The 22,631-nt window shown below is 39.9% G+C and overlaps 2 protein-coding genes across 3 annotated transcripts in view; one reads left to right on the top strand and one right to left on the bottom strand.

Annotated features, from left to right (window-relative positions):
• The window catches only part of pelp1 (proline, glutamate and leucine rich protein 1), a 41,705-nt gene extending 31,093 nt beyond the window's left edge, over nucleotides 1-10,612 (bottom strand). Inside the window, exons 1-4 of one of the 2 annotated variants that reach the window (XM_012851607.3) lie at nucleotides 10,455-10,612; nucleotides 10,192-10,256; nucleotides 7,288-7,393; nucleotides 2,739-2,888 (exon numbers count right to left, since the gene is read on the bottom strand). In XM_012851607.3, coding sequence (XP_012707061.2) covers nucleotides 2,739-2,888; nucleotides 7,288-7,393; nucleotides 10,192-10,256; nucleotides 10,455-10,595 — 462 coding nt within the window. In that variant the 5' untranslated portion in view covers nucleotides 10,596-10,612. Of the gene's footprint in view, nucleotides 1-2,738; nucleotides 2,905-7,287; nucleotides 7,394-10,191; nucleotides 10,257-10,454 lie in introns of both variants that reach the window. The other variant, XM_036146086.1, reaches the window with a different exon arrangement.
• Nucleotides 10,613-10,760: 148 nt separating this feature from the next.
• med11 (mediator complex subunit 11) lies at nucleotides 10,761-16,395 on the top strand. The gene is made up of 3 exons (XM_021310076.2): nucleotides 10,761-10,877; nucleotides 15,226-15,356; nucleotides 15,631-16,395. Exons 1-3 carry the CDS (start codon nucleotides 10,808-10,810, stop codon nucleotides 15,775-15,777), a joined length of 348 nt encoding a protein of 115 aa, XP_021165751.1. The 5' UTR covers nucleotides 10,761-10,807; the 3' UTR covers nucleotides 15,778-16,395.
• Nucleotides 16,396-22,631: the final 6,236 nt, after the last annotated feature.

Raw genomic sequence — 22,631 nt, 5'->3', positions numbered from 1 at the left:
TAGAGACGCAAAGTGCTTGAAAAAATGGACCGTACTAAAGAGAAAGGTGATGGACTTTACCAAGACAAACTAGACCTTGTTCCAAAGGTTCACCATCTTGAAACAATCTCTAGGATCTCTAGTGGGATAGATTCACATGAACATATTAAATGGAAAAAGGATTTACATGACCTGCTGTCATTGTCAGAAGCTGAGCTTGTTTTCAATGGAGTTAGTTTTTATACTGATGAAGAATTCAGAAATGCTAAGTCTTTAGGGTTTTATGTACAGAGCCACTTTAGGTGGGTCCAGGATCTCTGAACTTTTCATGTGAAACAGAAAACTGAGAGGTACATGAACAGCACAGCTTCACCTCACAGAGTTCATCCTCCTGTATCCCGGTGTGTCTGTCAGACAAATTTGTTCAAAAAATATTTTAAGCCTGGCATTCACTCTCTTTTTATGTTAGAAATATTTAGGGGCTTATTCGTTAATTTATTTATGAACCAACACATTTTCACAATCCTAAAGGCTCCCAAAAGACTCTTTTTTTTTGTTTTTTTGCTATATTTTAATCATGTAAAGCACTTTGCATTGTCCTTGTACTGAATTGTGCTATACAAATAAATTTGCCTTGCCTTGCCACAGACGGTGTGGCTCCCACACATGCAGTGCGCATACTGTGAGCCACACCGACTCTCTGTGGACGTTTTACCCTTCATAGTCGAGCGTACCTAAGGCTGGACGATATAGAAAAAAAAACATAGATAAAATAGAAATCATACTGATCGATAGATAATCATCAACAAATTTAAGACATATACTTTACGTGCAGCCCTGGGCATTTAATGCTGTTGCTTAGCAAGCTATTTTTATATAAAGAACACACAAACACTGAATTCAAACTCAAATATTTATTCAAACAACTTTTTACCAAAACTGACAGTTTTCAACAAAAAAAGAACGTGTGCTCTCTGAACTTTCTGAAGGGGGCGGAGCTTGGTTCCTGGGTCTGCATTGTGATTGGCTGGGAGGATGTAATGATTGTAATATTAACCTACATGGTTAGAATACATAAGGAAGGAAAACTGTTATTCTATTTAACTTTTTACTGACCCTTTTTGCTATTTTCGATATACGGCTATCAATCGATATATATTGTTATTGAATTATCGTCCAGCCCTAAGCATACCTATTGTCTACATTTCTTGTGACAAATTCAAACACTTTCTGCCAGTGGGGAAAGTATCGTAAAAATTGAGCTCTGTGCAAGTATGTGGGGGCCTTTAATATGTCTAACTCTTCCTGATCTTTTATGGCTGCACTCCGTTTGTAATGTGTTTTATGTTATTATTGCAACATTCATCTGAAATCAAGACAGTCCATTCCCCGTCTCCTTGTTAATTCAGAAATCCGAGCTCCCTGGGTTTGCTTTTATTTCGGAAAACTGAAAAATCTCAATCCATCGCTCTTTGGGAATCCTTTTCCCCAAAGCGATCGTGTGAACTAGTATGGCAATTAATGGCACAGCATGTTTTTAACTTTTAAAAAACAAAGGAATAGAAAACAAAGGCTGTGTTGTGGATTCAGGCTGAGCAAGCTAAAGCAGAAATGCCCCGATTTCCCACGTTGCAGTACGGTTGTTACGTCAGCCTTTCAAGGTCCATAGAAACTTTGACATGTGCAGACTTGTTAAATTTCCCCAAAACAACCCGTGTGTGAAAAAAAATAATAATAATAATAAACATGGAGGTGTGTTGGTTCTGACCGTTCTGCGTGCATAAAATGGACCTGCTCCAGGTTCTGAGAATGGTTAACGCGTTAACGCTTTTCATAAATGAGCTACAGGCTCAGCAACTCATGCTGTTGCTGTTCCTAAACTACAGAATGACAGAAAAGGATCGTCCCTCAAACGCTGCTGGCCCATCCTCCACATGCATGTGCAGTCAGTTCGTAAGCTAGTCAGAATAAGTGGTTAGATGGATGATTTGATCAAGGATCGGCATAGACCAGTTCTCAATACAATTTCAATCCATTTGATTAATGGTAATTATTTGTTAATCAAACTTTAAATTTTAATTTGCTGACAAAGTCTGAGTGAAGGCTCTGTATGGGAGAGAGAAGTGGCACAATAAACTGACTTTTTAAGAATCAAGAGTCTTTATCATTATGTAACCATAACGAAATTTTGGTGAGAGAGCCAGAATGATTAGACACAGACCGAAACTAAAAACACTTGTAGAAAAACAAAAACTAAGCATCCTTAGAAGACACCCTGACAAATCTAAAACCCTCAGAAGCAAAACAACGTATTACATAATAAACACTATTTTGACTCTGAAGAAAAAATAATAATTTTGTCCAATTAATGAGAAACAAATTAGACCAATCAATCAATCGTTAAAATAAATGTTAGTTGCAGCCCTAGCAACATAGTGCTACAGATTATGAGTTTCCAGAGAATGGGCTGCGAAAGAGCCTGACATGCTTAGATTGGACAGTATGACTGACTAGGGGAAGATGTGTCAGCTTGGACACGTTTACATTATAGTATGATATTCTCCATAAATGTGATGAAACGAGCACTGATATCATACTGTGCACGCCCTTGAAAAGGTGTACGCAACTGGTCCTACTTATTGTCTGTGTGAGAAATGAAAGGGGACTCTCTGCCGTCCGGAAATCTACCTGTCTCCCATTCAACAAATATACAGCACAATAAAGACTGAAAATGACTTGATCGAAGTTTCCCCACTCACCTCTGTCTTCAGGCCCAGGAGAGACGTTAAAATACCAAGGATGCAGTTGAGGCCAACCTCCCTGGCAAGTTCTGCTAGCTGGCATGAGTACTGCAGCAGGTCTTTCAGAATGTTTACAGCCAAATGAATGGTCTGAGTTGGAGCCTGAGACTGCAAGAGCAAACAACTGTTAAAAGGGACACAAACAAAGCAGTTGGGAGGTTTTCAACTCTAAGTTTTTGACTAGGCTTACATTTATTCACAGAAAGTATGAATGAAGAATAAAGATGTTACAGTATTTCACAGAAGTACACGCCTTATAATTTTGTAAATGTTTTAAAACAGAACATTTCACACTTTTATACGATGTAAAGTGGTCAGTGTGCAGCTCTTTATACCGGGGTCAATTTCCTCTTCCCTCAAATAACTCAACACACAGCCAATAATGTCTAAAACCAGTGTCAACAAAAGGGAGTATACCTCTGAGTGAAATTGTCCAAATTATGTCTAATTAGTCATTTTCCCTCCCTGATGTCATGTGAATCATTAGTGTTACAGAGTCTCAGGATTGAACGGGGAGCAGGTGCATTGCATTTGGGGTTACCGCTCTCAAATGCCTGAAATCTGAAACTAAGCAATGGCACGGTGGTCAAGACCACACAGTCGTTTAACGGGACAGGTTCCAGTCAAAACAGGCCTTTCCTTGATTGACCAAAGAAGTTGAGTGCACAACCTCAGCATCATACCCAGAGGTATTTGAAAATAGACATGAATGTTGCCAGCATTGCTGAAGCAGGTGAAGGGTAAGGGTCAGCCTGTCACAAGTCCAGACCATACTCCCCACACTGCATTAAACTGGTCTGCAAGTGTGACTTGCCTACAGTCAAGCATGGTGGTGGGAGGGTCGTGGTTTGGGGCTTCATGAGTGCTGCTGGCTGTGGAGAATGCCAACTATGAATGCCAACATGTTCCTATTAAGGTAGAGGATAATCAGAAATTGGGCCTCAGGGCAGTTTTCCAACATGATGACAACCCCACAACCAGTGGCGGCTGGCCCATAGGGGGCGCTCCGGCGCCACCCTTTATAGATATGGAGGGGAAAAGTCAAAATATATATATATATATTATATATAATATAAATATATTATATATATTATAGATCTATATATATATATATCTGAGTCTCTCTTATATCTATATCATCCCTCTCTCTACGCTACGAGAGAGAGACAGCGGAGAGAGCGCGAGAGCGCCGAGAGCACGATCGCGCGAGAGCGAGCGCGAGCGGCGCCGAGAGCGCGCGCGGGCGCTTTTCCGTTTCTTCTTCCATTTCCGTTTTACTTACTAGTACATTGCTACCTGTACTCCGCATTATACAACACGTCTACAATTGACTATCAATTGGCTCTCATTTAACAGTGCATTTCCACCAACAGAACGTATCATTTCTCTTCTTCTACACTTTTGGGGCTGTCACTGAAGGAGCCCCACAACTGTAGCAAAATAACCAATCGTATACTGTTGCTAGGGAAAATTTATAAATATTTGGCCAATCAGCATCGCCAAAATGAATGGCTTTGGGGCTCCTGGAATCTTTACCCCTGCTACACAGTGATAGGTGTATAGAACAGATCAAGTGTGACGTCACGAGCTACATCCACGCTACATCCAGGTCACGGTGGTCAGCAAAAACAGTACTGGTTTCGCTTACCAGCGTGACAAAACGGGTGAATTAGAGCGTACTTTTAGTTTATTTCTGGAATCTAAACAATGCCTACGACTCGTTGTGCTCCCGGTTGCACACAGAGGCATTCCAAATCGTTGGATGTATGTTTCTGTCGTTTACCGAAGGGCGAAGAAAGAAGAAAGAAATGGATAATTTCAATGAAAAGGATGCAGGCAGACAATCCCAATTGACTGTGGGAGCCATCATACCACGACAGAATTTGCAGTCTACACTTCATCTCCGGTAAATACAACTTAATTTTGCACTGCTCATTGTTCTACTTAAATCATTATATAAATAAAAAATTAGGATATATATTTAAGTCAAGACATAAACGTTCATTTCGTAATATACGTACATGTATAATGTATGCAAACCCTCTGGCATGAGTCTGTGAAAAGGATTAATAAGACAAAAACACCAAAATAATCCTATGTGGTTTTTTTTATTAATTAAATGCTTATTGTGGAATCGTGGAATTTAAGCCGCCACTGCCCACAACACACCTCCAAGATGGCTGCTGCCTTTCTAAAGAGACTGAGGGTAAAGGTGCTGGACTGGCCAACCATGTCTCCAGACCTATTGAGCATCTGTGGGGCATCCTCGTGTGGAAGGTGGAGAAGCATATGTTCTGTAACATCCAGCAGCTCTCAGTTCCATCTCTGCTTGTGCACTCGACCTGCTCATTCAAGGCTCAACACCAGCTGTGCTCGACTCTGTCTCTGTGCTCGCGACTTAAAAAACTGTCCACTCCACCAGCCATTCAATCAGAGTATGGCTTGCAAATACTGCATTCAGATGGATTCTTTGGCAGAAATGACTGAACATCATTTTTTTAGCCTAAAATATTTGAGTTACTAAGAGTCACTAAGTGAGGTGTGTTTTTATGTCTCTTTTCTTTCCAGCTTCTGGGAGGTGATGGAAAAGTTTCTTCTGATCATAATCATCATCATTGTCAGCATTATTTAAAGAGCACTTTAACACGAGGTAACACAAAGTGCCAAACATCAGAAATACACCAGATAAGAGATAACATCTACTATAATGCTTGTTTGTTAAAATAGCAATAGGTTTAAATTGTGTATAATTTTAGCCTAAAATAAGTAAATCGGAATATGGAATATGTTGACGTCTGTTAAATTCAGGTTATCTTTTTTTTTTTTTATTATTATTATTTCAGTTGACGTGAGTTCAGTCGTTTGTTTAGTTCAGTTTGTCTGCTGCTGAAAACAATCGTTTATGAATTTGCTCTAATGACAGTTCAATTTTAAAAGTAGGCCCTCTGTTCTTGACGTTTCAGTAAAAGTAGCCTGTAAGATGGAAATCTTTGGATGGATTTTTTATGAATAGGCCTTTTTTATTAATGTACTTTGTTAAAAGAAATACAATAAAAAAATCATATATTGGCCTATCAGTTGTTTTTGAAACAGCATTCCAGAAACACAAAAGAAAGATGCATTTAATGCAGGGACCTGTGTGTGGTAGGTTTGTGGTTGGGGAGGGGCGTGGCTATCTTTACCTATTCCAAGGGGAGGTTCACATTCATTGAATTTGAAAACCCATGGTTTAGACATTGATAGCTGTGTATTGTGTTAGGGTTTACACTGTTACCCAAGCTGTACACTTACTACTTTACATTGGATAAAAGTGTCAAGTCAAGTTTATTTATATAGCCATTCATATATATATAGCAGCAAGGCGATTCAACGTGCTTTATAACATGAAAACATAAAAACATCATAAACACTTTGAAAAAGTCACCGGTTCTGGGACCAGTAACAAATATTACATTTTATCAAGCGAAAACATCAATACACATCTGATCTAATATGTTGGTCCTGTTGTTATGGGTCAAAGCAACTCTAAACAGGTGGGTTTTCAGTCTTGATTTAAAGAAACTCAGTGTTTCTGCTGTTTCGCAATTTTCTGAAGGGTTGTACCAGATTTGTGGAGCATAGGAAGTAAATGCTGCTTCTCCATATCTTCAGTGTTGTCCCATTAAAAGATATTGCAAAATATTTACAAAAATTAAAGGGTGCTCACTTTAGTGAGATACCATCTAGGAGCGGGGTGATATGAACCATGATAAATTCCCCAATAAAGTAAAATGAATGATTTAAATGTTATGATACAAATTGGTATATTTTTGGTTGTGATTTAAAATCTAATGAATTTGAGGCTTTTTAATTAAAATGAACTGTCTTTTTAATCAAATACAGATATTTGACATAATAAGCTAAAGTTTTTCCAACAGCAATGAATTTTGTTTAATGACTGACTCAATAAATACACAAAATTTGGATTATGATTAAATCCAGCAATTTTTACCTTGATTTAGTGGAAACTGGAATGTTGTGGCTTTTATAAAGTTGTTCTTCAAAACAGATGCAGTTATAGTCAAAATGTTAAATGGCTCCTAAACCAGCAGCTTTATACGTGATACTTTTCTAAATAACGTTGGGGAGAAAGTTAACCACTTTTCAATTTTAAACAACAGCTGTCCTGTCATTCAGAAGTGTTAAACCTCTCTGCTTCTCTCTTCACCATCACTGCGATTTGGTGGAAATGTATTTTTTAAATCCTCTACATGTAAAATATTTTTCTTTACAATTCAACTAAATGTTTTATTACGTTTGTTGATGCTGTAGCTGTATTAGCCAAATAAACACGATACCTGATAATGTTTAGTATTGTCTGTAGACACTTCTTCAAAAAAGAAGGAAAAAACAGCAATAGAAACCTTTTATAGCAAATGAGAGAATATTAACCGGATTCCTGGAAAAAAGGAGCTATGTTCTTACCAATTAAACATATTAATGTCTCCCACCTGTTTGTGCATCTTACCTGTATGACCTGCTGCAGGGAGCGCAGCCAGGAGAGGCAGTGCTGCTGGAATAGATCGCTGGAGCTGTCTTTAACCAGCATGGACAGCAGACACAGCCCCTCGAACCTGCTCAAACATGCAAACACAAAACAATGTCTCCATCACATTAGGCCAATAGCAGTCTATCAACTGATAAGTAGCAACTGGGTCAACCAATAGAACATTCTTATTTTTCAAATCTGTACCACAGCGCCAAATGAGTCCTTATAGGTTCTGAGGAGCATATTCAATATTTCACCAAAAGTACTGAAATACTTCTCCAAATCATTTAACTCAGTTCTTCTCATCACTTTTATGACCACAAGTGTAGAATATGAACCTGGTGTATAAACCACTCTTGGCATACAGACTGCCTTCACAAACTTTTATGAAAAATGTCTCGCTCTCAGGAGCACTGCACCTAAGAGCACCGTTACCTTTACAGACTTTCCCTAAACTTGGAAAGGAACTGTCCACCTGTTCTGTATTTCAGTACTTATTACATAACATGATGCTCTTTACCCAAGAGATTGACGACAAAAACCACAACTACTGTCTTATCCATGAATCAAACTGGCCCACTGACTATTTGTTGTTAAATAAGCCTCTTCTTTACACTACAGATTTTAATTGCTCCACCATACCTGACCACTGAGAAGTTTCAAACGTGATGTTCTCAGAGAGAAGTTGCAACTGGGCTTCAACTATCACAAGATGGTTGCAAACGGCACACAGAGGGATGCAATAGTCACAGAGAGCCATGGAAACGGACCTCCAACCAACGCTGATGATCGCTTTGCTGTGAAAAGTGCTCTGCAGAACTGGATGGAGAATGGCACCCAACTACAGATACGTTAAAGATAAGAGTTGAGAAACAGACGCCACTGGTTCCATCAGCTCGCTATGCATGCTAGATAATCTACAGGGTACCTAAACACAGGGGTGGGCTTCTGTGCTGAATTCATGCTAAAATGCCGCAAACGCTGTTGGAGACCGAAGGACATCCAGGAAAATGCTATGCATCAGGCACAGTCGTCATCAGACGAGGCTTTGGAGGCGCAGGGATTACAGGCTGGGCCAGTTGGAAACCACAAACATCATTAATCCAGCTATGGAGAGCTCCGCATGAGCAACTCAGATGTAATTTTATCTTCAAGGAAGACAGTCATCCATTTCATTGCAGTTGCATCATCAAGGAGCAAGTTCTGAAGGCTGGGGGTCCCTAAATGAACGGGGTTAGGGTTAGAGGGTAGAGCAGCCAAGACTTGTACTCGAGTAAAGGCTGATACATACTCCACGAGAAATGAGTCATTTGTTCTCGCTCCCGCAGAAAGTGATGTCATTTTGTTCTTACAGCCCTGTCTTTGAGGGTCTCCCTGCTTGTTGTCAGCGTCTGGGCAGAACTTTTTAATCACGGGTTTCTGACTGCTGGAATGTGATAGGACAGGAATTAGATGCTCGTGTTTAGGTTGTAAAAGCGGAAATGTCTCATTCATTCTTTCAACTGTAGTCCCGCAGTTCTACTCTGGTGGTTTAAGCAGTCGAACATGTCAGTATCGCTCACTTGCAGCGTTTCCTTTATAAATGATCCTGGTGGAGCAGTCTAACCCCCTAACACCACATGCCCCCGGCGTTCAAAGCATCAGAGCACACCGTGATCCATACTTTCAACTGTCCGCCTGCTCCGTGCTCGGCTCTCTGTGCCCCCTCCCCCGCCCTTATGTGACATGGGACTGCTGCTGGCTGATCGTCTTATATGAATAGACAGCCAAAACAAACTCTTTTTGTCTTCTTACCAACCTAACAACAAGAAAAAACCCTATCTGTTGAAAAGTCCTACGTCAACGTATTTCAACTCAAGTAGAAGTAGAATGTAGTCATCCAAATACTCAAGAGTAAAAAAGTCTTTAATAAAAGGGCTACTTAAGCACTCAGTGACTGATCGTAACTTCTGATTTAATTTGTACAAAATTATGCAATCAGACAAAAATACATTATGTTAAAATCCTGGCCATTTAAAGAATAACATTTAAAAAAAAAAAGTACAAAATATTTCAACATGCCAAAGTCAGACTTGGGAAACATTTCCAACTATATTTTATTTTGCCACCAATACTTAGGAAAACTTATAAATTTATGTCAGAACATGGCAAGGTAACTCCAGTGATAATGGATATTGTGTTCACGTGACCTTCAAAGTGCACAACAGGCTCAGAACTTAGAAAACGACAACAGATTAAAGAAGTTGTGCTTTAAACAACACTCCTCCTTGCAGGTGTGTTTCTGTGTCTGGTGCACTTTGGGTAAAACCTGCTTGTTCTTCATTCACTGAAATAAGTCGAGATGGGTAGAGTAGCTACAATCTGTACTATAGTGAGAGTGCTTTAAAATTATATTACGCCAGTAAAAAGTGTGATACAGTAAAACTACTTTTAGATATTTTATTTTATTCATGAAGTTACTTAAGGTATAACTGAGTAAATGTAACAAGTAATTCACTTCTGGCAGTAATAGATGGCAAGGTACTGAGAAACTGACATTCATTTTTGTGTTATAACCACCATGACTGTTATAACCTTTCTTTGAATAGATCGTGAGAACAAAAATCGCTACTGCATAGATCCACTGAAACGCCCAACGTTCATGTTACATTATGATTAAAGCATGGACCTTAACCTTTCCCCAGCTTTGTGTGTGCCATGTAAATGTGAGGAAGCAGATGAGAATACTTTTGGTAATGCATAGTATATCTGTGTGCTTTTCCATGATATTCTGATATATCTAGTGACACATCAGTCAATCAGAGAGAAGAGCTCTACCAAACGCGAGGGAAGAAGGATCCTAGCGGCGATAACAGGGAAGTCCACAGGAAGCACTTTTCTCACCTGGTTTTGCTGCAGCCCAGTTTAGCATTGCTGAACCCAACAAGCCCCGCGATATCGCTGGTGCCCTGGAGACAAAACGCGGAGGTTTAAAACACATTTCCCACACACTTGCAGCAGCAGCCTGTAAGAACCGGGCTGGCTCTGCAGATATGCCGCTGCATAGAAACAAAGGCTGGAGCTGGAGCGGCAGCAGCACAGACAGTCTGGCAGCATGTTGGCCCAGAACCAGCCCGGTCCGCAGGGTTCCGCCTGAGGCCAGTTACCTGCGCTGAAAACACGCCGTGCTCCCTGTAGTTCGCCAACACCTCGGACAGATACTCCGGACGCTGCTCCTTAAGGACCGACACTAAACCCTCAGTAAGTCTCATAGCAGCGGCACCATGCAGCCAAGCCGAGGTAGCCATTTTCCCTCACTGCCAATGTGACGTCACTACTGCGCGACTACGGCACGCCTTCATCAGTTCTTCGCGCTGCCGTATAAAGGAATTGTAAAAAAACGGCTGAGATACTAAAATGAGTGGTTGTTAATTTACTAAAGCCTGTGTTTTTCTGGAGTTTCTAAGGGTGGGTTAAGATCTTCTATCTGGCTGCTGGTTTTAGCGCCTTCCTGCTCCGAATGGCGAACGAGCGGCTCCGACTGCTGGAGGAGGTGGAGAAGGAAATCGCTGTGGTCCTGCAGTGTGCCGGTGAGCAAACTTTGGATAACAGAGCGGGGAGGGGAGGGGGGGTTATTCCCTATAGTTTATACACAGAGCAAGGCAGAAATAAATATCTAACTGTAGTGTGCAGAGAGAGACAGACAGACACGATCTACCTTTATAGTCCCACTACCATGGGGGGTGAGGGGTTAAGTGAGCCAGCAGTACGGTAACAAAGCAGCAGGGGGGCGAAAACATTTATATTTGTGTAGAATGTGTTACTTTGACACTGTTACTATATCCACAATAAATGTTTAACAAATATACTACTTGTTTTTGAGAAGAAGAATAAAAACAAGTTTCTCAATTCCTATACGAGATAAAGAACGAGATCCCGGATACAAGCAGCCAAAATGAGTTTTCTCAGTAGTGTGTCTGGGCTCTCCTTTAGAGATAGGGTGAGAAGCTCGGTTATCCGGGGAGGACTCAGAGTAGAGCTGCTGCTTTTCCATGTCGAAAGGAACCTGTTCAGGTGGCTTGGACATCTGGTTAGACCCAGGACACTCTGGAGGGACTATGTTTCTCAGCTGGCCTGGGAACGCCTTAGAGTCAGAGATGGCCCAAGTGGCTGGGCAGAGGGAAGTCTGGGCCTCCCTAAGGCTGCTACCCCTGCCACCCGACCCCGGATAAGTGGAAGGAAGAAGATGGATGGATGGATTTGCAAGAAAATAAGTTTTTGAATTTTTATTGGCAGAACTGAAGTATTTGCAGTTTTACTTGCAAGACAAGTACAGTAGTTTTTGCATTTATACTAGAATATACAAGAAAAGTGTGCATGTGAACACTCAGGCGTGTATCTAATTGCAACAGACTTGCAGTTAGAGAGAAGACCATAAACATTCCTGTTCTCCTGAGCCCTATGAAGAGTGTCTCAATGCAAAGGAATACTATGTTGAACACAGTGGATGTCTCCATGAGATATAAAACAAATAAAATAAATGCTATCGCACAGACTAACCAGTATATGTCTAATATTAATTCAAACACAGTTAATAAAAATAACTAAATGACTAATGTAATAACCGTATTTTTCAGACTATAAGGCACATACGGTTCCCTATAATCCGGTGTACCTTACATATGATTACCGTTGTGGTTATTGGGCGATTTTATGTGATACAAAAATTGATTGATTCAAAAATCTGTTAAAATGTGTAAGTACGATGTTGGTAAGCAATTAAGTTTCTCTGCTCAATGGATATTCGAAGCATTACGGTACCCTGTGTCACTATTTGATCGGACTCCTGAGCTGTCTACAAGACTGCCTGACTGTAATGTCGAAATAGAAGTGCATTCATGTAAAGGCCTCCACTTACTCGGCCTTACTTCACTCCGCTGAGGTCCACGCGTACTCAAGACGGACTCTGCGCAGACTCCGCGCATACGGGTACTACATGCCGAGCTCAATCTTTACAACACTTTATAAACTTCTCGTCGGCAAGAAGTCAAGACAGGTGGGAGCCTGCTGGTTAAGAAACAGCTCTAAGTGCTCAGCTAGCTAATAACACATTTTACCATCGCACACCGTCCCATTTGCAGACGGTGTGCGAATTGTTGAAATTTTCCACAAGAAATGTAGGCAATAGTACGCTTGACTATAAAGGGTAAAACGTGCGCGGACAGTCAGCGCAGAGTCTACCAAGATTACAGTATGCGCGCAGTAGATGTGGCGCGCAGAGTATGTGGGAGCCTCAAGGCAGCCTTTCCCCGGAGTACGCGCTAGCAACAATAAACCTATTAAGTTAATGCGGTACCGCGCGCGAGCTATTTTTAGAAACACAACGTCACGATGACGTCACATCACGTGGTACGCAGTAGGGCAAGCTTGCATAGTCCGCCGCTGTTTCGCTGTAAAAGAGACGTGCGTTACCCTTGGTTTTACTCGGTAAACGACTGCTTTTTCCAAATCTAAGACCATGGTTTTTAAACATTGTTGCTATGGAACGTGCAACAGCGACTCGAGTTACGCTGATCGGCCGCATATGAAGGATGTTTTCTTCAAGACTGCCAAGGAGAAATGTGTACGCTTGGAACACCGGGGCGGTCGGCCTACACAACAGTTCAACCCGGAAAAAGTTACCAAATTCAAGTACATATGTAGCAAGCATTTTGTCGGAGGAAAGGGCACAACCGAAGAACATCCTGACCCAATTCCAGCGACATCAAGTCAAGGTAAGAGTATTTTGGTGGCCGACATGTTAATAAAGTAGCGCCTGCTACCATGATCGCATATAGGCTATCATGGTAGCAGGCGCTAACATGATAGCCTGCTACCAGGATAGCTTACTCAAAAACATTTCAAATGAGACAAACATTAAACATATACCCATTCCTGGACGGTGATTGCAAACAACAACAACAAAAAAAACGGCCGATGATGCCATGATCGCCGCGCAGGAAAAAAAAAACAAAGCTTACCGTTCATCAACTCGGCCAGTTTTCCAGTCTTTTTAAGCCATCGAACCTCAAGCCATCGTTTGAGCTGAAGGTTGGTGTGTTCTTCGACAGTGCGACCAATAAACCGTGTGCCTGGGACATCGTCTTGGGAAAGTTTAACGGCTGTAAAGTCGGTCATATCTGTTATCCGTGCGTTCTCTCCTGTATGCGTTCTCTCCTGTATGCCCTACCTAAGCGGCAAAAGGGGCGTTGCTCTTGAGACGGTGACGTCACGTGCGCGGTACCGCATTCAATATAAAAGTTACATTTATTTTGGCCGTATGTTAGAAACAGAGCAGTGTAGTCCGACTACTCTGTCCTCCTGACCGAGAAGGATAGCTCTTTCTCTCTCAGGAGAGAGCTGTGTACACGGAGAAACGGAGTGATATTACACACTTGGGAAGAATGTTTAGTGCACCATATGGTCTGAAAAATATAGTAACATAACTAATATAATTATCACAACACAAAAAAATCTATCTCAGTTGTCAGCATGTGTATTGCATGACAATATATTTTAAGTTTTGTAAAGTTTTGAAAATTTTAACACAAAAGGCCAATTCTCACAGTTTCAAAACAGAAGTGAATGAACTTTTGAATGAATGAAATTTTGTGCAATTATTAATCGATAACATGGCAAATTGAGGTGAAAATGCATACATATCTTAAAAGATGCAATATTCAAATTCAAAAGAGGAAACATTGCAGAAAAGAATGCAATATGCATGATTGTACAAGTAAACACCCTTAAAGAAATGAGCAAACGGATATCAGCATTTGAGAGACTGTAAATGATTCTTGGTCAGGTCAGGACCAAGCCGGCAAAAAAAAAAAAAAAGGAAATCTAAAAAAAAGTTGTGCGTGGCATCACGTAAATGTCATATACACCACTATGAGACACAAGTCTGCACAGTAATATTATGGCATTTTTTGTACGATGCTGACAGAAACGCGTTCTTGGCACAGTTTTGTGGGGTAGCAAATGGTCGGTCACAGGGTAACATTCCCAGTATTTCTCTAATTCATATTGAATGGTTTCCTCTGCTCATGATGTCTACACAGCAAACCTTTGTACTTCACCTGAACAACAGCAAAGTGCAGTGCATCGAAGCTGGTAGATAGCACCATCATAATCATGTCTAAGAAAAGTTTGTTTCTGTACAGTTGAATAAGTAATTTGATATATTAATGATCTGATTTTAACCACCAACAGGCTTAAATCAGAGGTAACTGGACTTTCGCTCAGTAATTTTCTGAAAACGTTTCAACACATATCCAGGGGTCTTTGTCAGTTCTGCCGGCTCGCGCTGCTGTTTTTAAGCACATGGGGACTGATCCTCTTGGAATGCGCCTTGGAGGAGGGGCCTCCATGTGCTTAAAAACAGCAGTGCTGGGATTTTCTTATACGTTTGAAGTTCATCTCCTTTTGCTGGTGGTTCTGAAAAACAAAAATATCTTTCAGAAATATTGTAGGAATCCAGAAATTATTATTACTCTGTTATTAAATTACATATTTGATCAAATGATTTGTTTAAGGTTAAACATGAAAAAAATTAGGATTTGTACTTTAGGACTTTTAGGTCTTTACCTGGTACTTGTGCCTTGCAAAACAATAATTCGGTCCCACCTCTGCCTGCCACTGCTCTGGATGACCTTCGTATTCGCCAATTGAAGATTAGTTGGTAGTCTGATTTGAATAAACTGAACTTACTGACGGGGCCTGTTCAGCTGAAAACAGTCTGATAATGATTGCTAATGCTACTCATTAATAGTCATATTTTAATGCTCTTTGTTGGCCATAGAGAATTCGTCCTAACTTGGCTTTAGATTTGTGTGCATCCTGTGGTTCACTGCCAACCTAAATTGTCTTCTTCTGATTGATCTTTGCCTTTGGTGTCAGGAAACATTGTTCTGGAACTCTCCAAAGACAAACACAACGCCAGCTTACTGGACAGACAACTAGTCCAGTTCCAGACGTCAATAAACCGAGTGGAGAGTGAACTGAGTGCCCAGATCCGCTACCTCACACAGGTCAGAAGAGGAAAATTAGACACTGTGTCACTTTTGCAACTGTAGATTTGTGTCCTTTTGTCCATGTACTGTGTACAATTTTGCAAAGAGAACCAGTATGTTACTCCTCACCTGCCATTGGTCATATTGTTATGGCTGATTAGAATAGGTGTGAATGTTTCAATGAACATTAGTTGTGGCAGGGGGGTTAAAACAAATTTCTAAGTTCAGTTTAAATCTATAAAATCTGATTGTCGGAAGCAGCCTGTTCATGTTTGCTTTTGTCTTCCACCAGGTAGCAACTGGTCAACCACACGAAGGCTCAACTTATTCAACCAGGAAGGACTGCCAGATGTCGCTGAACAGAGCAGAGTATGCAAAGGTCAAGCTGGGAGAACTGGGTCGGACATGTGAAGCCATGCTGGAGCAGCAGCAGATATGAGACACAGAGGCCACATGGCTGCCTGCTGTTCCCAAGGTTGCTGAGTCCGCAGCAGCACCTCCCTGTAGTTTCTGGGACTGTATTAGTTTTCCACAGACAATGGTCAAAAAGGTTAGAGTGACATCAACCAAGACACTGGATAAAAAGGAAGGCTTTTAAAGTGTATAACTTTTGCTGTTTTTTTCTTTCAAGCACCAAACCGTTTGTGCAACAATATTTGAATTTCAGTAAAGTTTTTGTAATTTCCACTAGATCTGCTACCTACAAGTATTGCAACTCCTTTCTAGTAGAAAGTACTGTGACTTCAACTGTAGGCTAGTTTTTCAAGTAAACATTTTCTTGGCAAACATTGTAAAACTTTGGTACAGTTGGCTTTTTCAGTTTTCAGAAAATGTAAATGAGTAAAAAAAACATTCTTAATCATTACTGCAGCTTTATTAATTGACAGATAGGATGTAATTATGCAGTTTGAAGGTGGAAATACTAATTGAAAAGATAGAAATTGGAATTCTAAGGAAGAAAGATGGTTTCAATCCAATATGGCTCCCTTGAATAAATATTTTTGTGACTTCCACTGTAAAATCAGTTTGTATCTTTATTAAACACGGTGAATATTTAGTTTATTGTTTGCAAATACAAAATGCAGAGAAAAGCATTTGTTTCGCTATGGATGGTTTTGTCACTGGACATATCAGTAAGCAAATCTCACAGATTTTTTTACTTGGGGAGTGAAACGCAGTTAAGTTGGCTTTGATGTTATTTCCAGATTCAAGTTCTGACCTAAACGGTAAATGGAATAGTGTCTGTAGCCACCAACACTTGGAACGGTTGCGTGCTCTGCTTCAACTCCGTTAATGAGGGTTCCAAGCCTGCACAGCAGCAAGTTAAGGCCTGCTCCAGCAGAGCAGGGGAACCTACTGTAATTGTTTTTCATTAATTATTTCCACTAAGTCATTGGGTAGAAGAAAAATTAGACCCCTAAGATAAAAAACCTCAGATGCCCCAATAACTAGGGGGCCTTATTACAAACCACAATGCGTTTTGGCTTATACCTTCCATGCTATGTCATATACTCAAAAGCTTTAAATAAACTTGTGACCAAAACAGTATGGACGAAAGTTTTATTTTTGAAAATTGTTGAAACTACATACGGACAAACCTAGTGTAACCTATAACAGAAGTTAATTGACTGTTTGCCATATTTCCTGATTTCCAAACAACGATCCACATCCTAATAGAGATAAGTTCTCATGCCTTTATATTTAGTTTTAGACATTTATCTAAAAGCCTTTAAATGTTCCTGACAAACTTGGATTTGTACACATGGGGAGAGGGGGGGTTAATTTGACGGTACTTTTTTGTTCTCTACAACTCCTAGTTGCAGAAACTCTTCTCCTGTATTTCCTCCTTGAGTCATTCTAAGTTTTTTTTTATTAGTACTAATATCATATCATATGTGAAATCTATTTTCAAATACTCTTAAGGCCAATCAAAGTGAAACTGGTGAGAGAGCAGATAAAGCCGATCAATCGATGTGGACAGTTTTATCAAAAATATAAATATAAGCAAACAAACTTAACTTAAAAACAGTTTAAGATTGATGATATAATTTCATACCAACAGTGCATAAGGTTAAATCGAGTGTAAGTATTCCTTTTCAGCATGATCCTAAACTACAGGTTGCAAGTATGAGAAATTTATATAGCCAAAATGGCTGAAAGCATTTTCCTAAAACCTCAGGATACCACTCTGTAGACATGGTCATCTGAGAATATTTTAGGAATTTTATGATAAACTGGATTCATTTAATATAAATTTTGGAATTTGCGTCACTGTCGTACTGTAGAAATTACACTATTTTTTTGTTGGAAAAGCATTTAATCTGTGAGGGGTTCCTGTTGTGTGAAACCATCCATCCATTTTCTAACACCTATATCCCTTGTGGGGTCACGAGAGGTGCTGGTACCTATCTCCAGCTGTCAATGGGAGAGGCAGGGCTCATCCTGGACAGGTCACCAGTCTATCACAGGATAACACAGAGACAAATAACCATTCTCACACACAAGGAGAATTTTAGAGATTAACAGTCATGTTTTTGGACTGTGGGAGGAAGCTAGAGTACCCAGAGAGAACCCACCCATGCATAGGGAGAACATGCAGACTCCATGCAGAAAGACCCAGGGCAAGGGTAGGACTTGAACCCAGGACCCTCTTGCTGCATGGCAACAACACTACCCAGTGCTCCACTGAGTATGGAGCATTTAGCTCCATAAACATTAGTTTATATTGTTCAAGATATGAACATGTTAAGAATGCTAAGAATATTTAGGGAAATTTATCAAACTGACTTTTAGAGGAATTCATGAATTTAAGTTGGCACTGCCAATATCGAAATGACATTTACAAATTTTTGGTTGAAAAGGATTTAAAAGTAATGGATCTGTGTTGTTCCTGATTGACATAGTCATGAGATTATTTTGATAATGTTCTGAAAAAATCCCATCTACCATTCAATAAAGACTCTCAATTTCAGTCCCATGTGTGTGGTTCTGGGTTCATCATAGACAAATCATGACAATTTTAGTATTCATTTCAATGCCACCCAAAGGCAATTTGCATTCTTAAATCTTAGATTTGAAGGTGTTAGCACTGCCCTGCGAATTCACTTGGCTTGGCGGTTCACTGGGGAAGAAAGTGCGCCACGATGGGTGGGGTTTCGCAGGTTGTGCTTGGAAGCTGTTTATACCTGCTTGCTGTTTCAGATAGTAGGGCTATTAATCGAGCAAATAATTCAAAATAATAATAATAGGGGAGAGTGGAGTAAGGTGAGCCAGCGGGTAGGTTTACCCATCCCCTGTATCTAGACAATGGTATTTTATTGTCACGTGACAATAAATTCTGCAAGCATCGTTCTTTTTGCTGCACCTGTAATTGATAGAAGCATGCAGTAATGTGGTATGTTTTCTTTGCAAAAACAGGTTTTTGCTTGTCAAACTACATTTTTTTTATTATTATTTCAGCTGTCATGTGAAAGCTAATTTATCCAAGTCTACAAAAATACATGTTGATTTACTAGCATATTAAACCATGTGCGCCATTTAGCTAAAGATCCATTTAAATTGTGAAACAAGGTCACTTTTTTTTCCAAAGTGGTGGCTGTGGGGTATGTTAAGCCACTAAAGCATGGGTAAAATGTCAATGTTAATTTTAATGTATTACATAGCTCTTTTTTTCCACATATTTTACACAGTGTAGAAAAGTAACCATGACAAGAAAACACAGCAGAAAGACAGACTGGGGGTCAACACCCCTTGAGGAGGTGTGAAAAGAGCAGCTGCTGGGGTCAAGGTAGGAAAATCCATAATTCAATTCAATTCAATTTTATTTATATAGTGCCAATTCATGAAACATGTCATCTCGAGGCACTTTACAAAGTCAAATTCAATCATATTATACAGCACACATTGATCCAGTAATTTGTTCTATATTAGATGGTAGTAGCGGGTGAGCCGTCTTCCCTGGATGATGTCACAGTTAACAGAACGTCAGACCAGGTGTACCTACTGAAGAAAAAAGAGAGAGAGCAAAAAGTTAAAAGCTGAAATGACAACAGTCATTTCAATGCAATGCAATGCAAAAAATAGGAGCTTGGTTGAAAAATCTTGGGGGCGAAGAAATGAGAAAAAGATTTCTTGGATAACTGAGGGACCATTGCTGAAAAGAAGCCAACTTTTGCTTTTAAGGAAGATGATGTAGCACTTTCCCTTGAAGATAAGCGCTAAAGAAGCTAGGTCAACCTCAAAAGGCTATAATATGAAGTTTATTTTGTTCCAGAAGTATTTGTGCTTTGTAAGCATGAATTTGAAGTTGTAGAGAGAGTGTCATTCCAAGTTTTTTATTTGTAGAATAAAAATAAAAAAATCACAGGTACCGGTACAATTTTTTTTACACCTCTTGAAATATTTTTTTCCCCCTCAACACAAATACAAATCAATAAATACAACTGCACGAATCTGCTGCTGTGAGTCACAAATTCAACGTTACAAGTTACGCCTTAATTTTCACGTTTGACACAAATGTCTCTGCGGTAGTACCCTTGATTGGACAGCAGGGGGCGCTGCCTCCACCGTCAGTCTGTACCAACTGGAAATAAATATTTGGCTACTGCCTTGTTGCCTTCCAATGACCCTGCCAGCATATGCCTTTGAAGGACGCCGCTGTCACTGTCACTACCCGATCCGTGGTCCGTGTACCTTCAGGCTGCACCTGCAGCTTCCGGGCCAGCCGTGATACCGTCTTCGTTTTTCAATCTGAAGAAGAAAATGGAAAAATTAATTGGCGAAATCCAAAAACGGGCCATTTTTTCCATTATATTTTTCTGGTTTTTCGTTTCTAAATTGTGGCGACAGGAAAGAAAAAACGGCCTTGTTTTCCATTTTTCCGTTTTGATTTGCAAATGGAAAAACAGAAGTAGTTTCTGTTTTTGGTTTTCCGGGGGAAAAAAAAGGAATTGCCTGAAGGTACACGGACAGGTGGAGGCAGTCTGTTGGCCCCCTGCTGTCCAATCAAGGGTACTACCCACATGTTACAGATCATTTTTACCGCTGAGACGTTTGTGTCAAAAGTGAAAATAAAGGCGTAACTTGTAACGTTAAACTTGTGACTTACAGCAGCAGATTCGTGCAGTCGTATTTATTGATTTGTATTTGTGTTGAGGAAAAAAAAATATTTGAAGAGGTGTAAACAATATTTGTACTTGTGGGGTTTTTTATTCTACAAATACAAAACTTGGAATGAAATTCTCTCCACAACTTCAAATTCATGCTTACAAGGCACAAATACTTCTGGAACAAAATAAACTTCATACTATAAGAACTGCACAGTGATCAGCAGTATTTCATATTTCCTTGCAACCTTGAGGGGTTGAATGTGAAATAATTGCATGCATGCATCTTGCTGCATCCTAGATGCTTTAACGAGCATTTCCATAGGTCTTTCCTCCCGGCTGCTGTTAAACTTTATGTCTCACAACAGACTCCATGACTGTTTACATCAAGCTAATGGATGCACAGGTTCTGATTCAATGCAGTTTTATTTATAAAGCGCCAATTCACACCAAGTCATCTCAAGGCACTTTACAAAGTCAAATCCGATCTGATCGTTAACCATTTACACGGTTTCCTAGATGCTAAGGTAAGTTGCATGTGTCTTAGCTACTTTAGGAGGCTGCTGAACTATCATGCACGTATGTTATGTAAATAGGCTGGATACTTTTTACTGTTATTTTTTTTTTTTACTGTGCAATATTTACTCTGGTATTTATTTTATTTTTATTTCCTATTCTTGGTGTTTGTTAGACCTACTTTTAGATTAGTTCTTTTCATGGCCATTGTGTGAATGCCACTCACACCCAAATTTCCCCATTGCTGGACAAGGAACTCTAATCTTATTTCACTTGCTGTATATAGTTTAAAGTGTCATTTAGGGTTATTCAAAATGCTATTTTAAAGTTGGAAAAGTTAATAGCTCAATTTAACCCTAAGCAGTGGCAAGTTTAACCACAAGACCATTTTAAGTCATAACCCCCTTGTGTTATGGATGCATTCTTAGCAGTTCCATTAACAGTAATGTTTTGGTTATACTTTATCACTTTTTCTTGCCTTGAGGAAAGAATAACTAAATTTACCCCACTCTCCACTAGCAGTGTAACTTGTAAGAGCTTGTATGGATCAGCTAATGGATGATTTGCCTTGGATATTTTTTCTTCATTATGTTACCTCCTTTCACTAGTCTTAGTGCTGCAACAATGCTATATTTAAATCTGCAAAAGTAATGTGAATCGTATTATGAACTGAAAGGATTGCAACACTGTTAGAGAGGAACACTGGTTTGCACATCTGCCTTGCAGCAATATTGAAGCCTAGCGGGGGGAGGGAGTGCTACTTTGTGTGAATCACTGGAACTTGGTACTTTGTAATAAAAAAAAAAAAAAAAAAATCCCAAAGTTTTGCTGTTAATGTATTAACAATGGCATTACTGCTACAGAATTCAAGATTTGCCAGCATCCTTAGTATTACCTTCATACCTGCTCAGAGCTAAACACCGTTGTCTGATTTTTGGGAGCAGTAACAATGTACCTTTACTTACAGAAAGCAATACTTGGGTTCCAAAGCAGCCACCATTTAGCCAGAACAAAGCATTCCAGGGACAGAAAAAATAAAATTGCATTAAAACAACCTTTAGGCTTTTCAATGCAGAAACCAGTTTTATGTTGTTAAAAAGGAGAAACCTTTATTTTTTTTAAAGACCATTAAAATAAATACTTTACAGAATCCAATGTAGAAAACTCGATACACTGTCTCAAAAGGTTAACATCCCATAATGAAATTTGAAGAAATGGGACTGGATAGGGGGGTAATAAAGAAAAATTACGGCCAGCACTTTAATGAAGCTTATCGAGAATGTTGGTGACAAATGGCCTTTTCTCCAATTAGACATAATTTGGTCCTTTCATGCCACATACCAGCCCCCCCACAAAAAAAGAAGAAAGCTTTATGAAAAGGTGTTAAAGTGTAAATTCGTCAGGAACCCAAGGCTGGAGGCCAGCTTCTCACCATTCTAAACTTGGCCCACATGTCCCATTTAGTAACCATGCCTGTCCTGAATGCCATGTGATTACACTTAAGGCTGAATATATACTGCCCTGGTGAAAAACAGCACTTTGCATCCTTTCACCTGAACGGCACTCTAAACCATTCAGATAAGCAGTGGTGGAGCATGAGAATCCTTAGACCACAACCGTGACGGAGTGGCTGACGTTATGCTGAAGTAACAGATTTCAGAGGAAACACCAA

Source organism: Fundulus heteroclitus, chromosome 14, assembly GCF_011125445.2.
Source record: "Fundulus heteroclitus isolate FHET01 chromosome 14, MU-UCD_Fhet_4.1, whole genome shotgun sequence".
NCBI classification, from domain to species: Eukaryota; Metazoa; Chordata; class Actinopteri; order Cyprinodontiformes; family Fundulidae; genus Fundulus; species Fundulus heteroclitus.
This window is presented reverse-complemented; position numbering and strand designations above follow the sequence as displayed.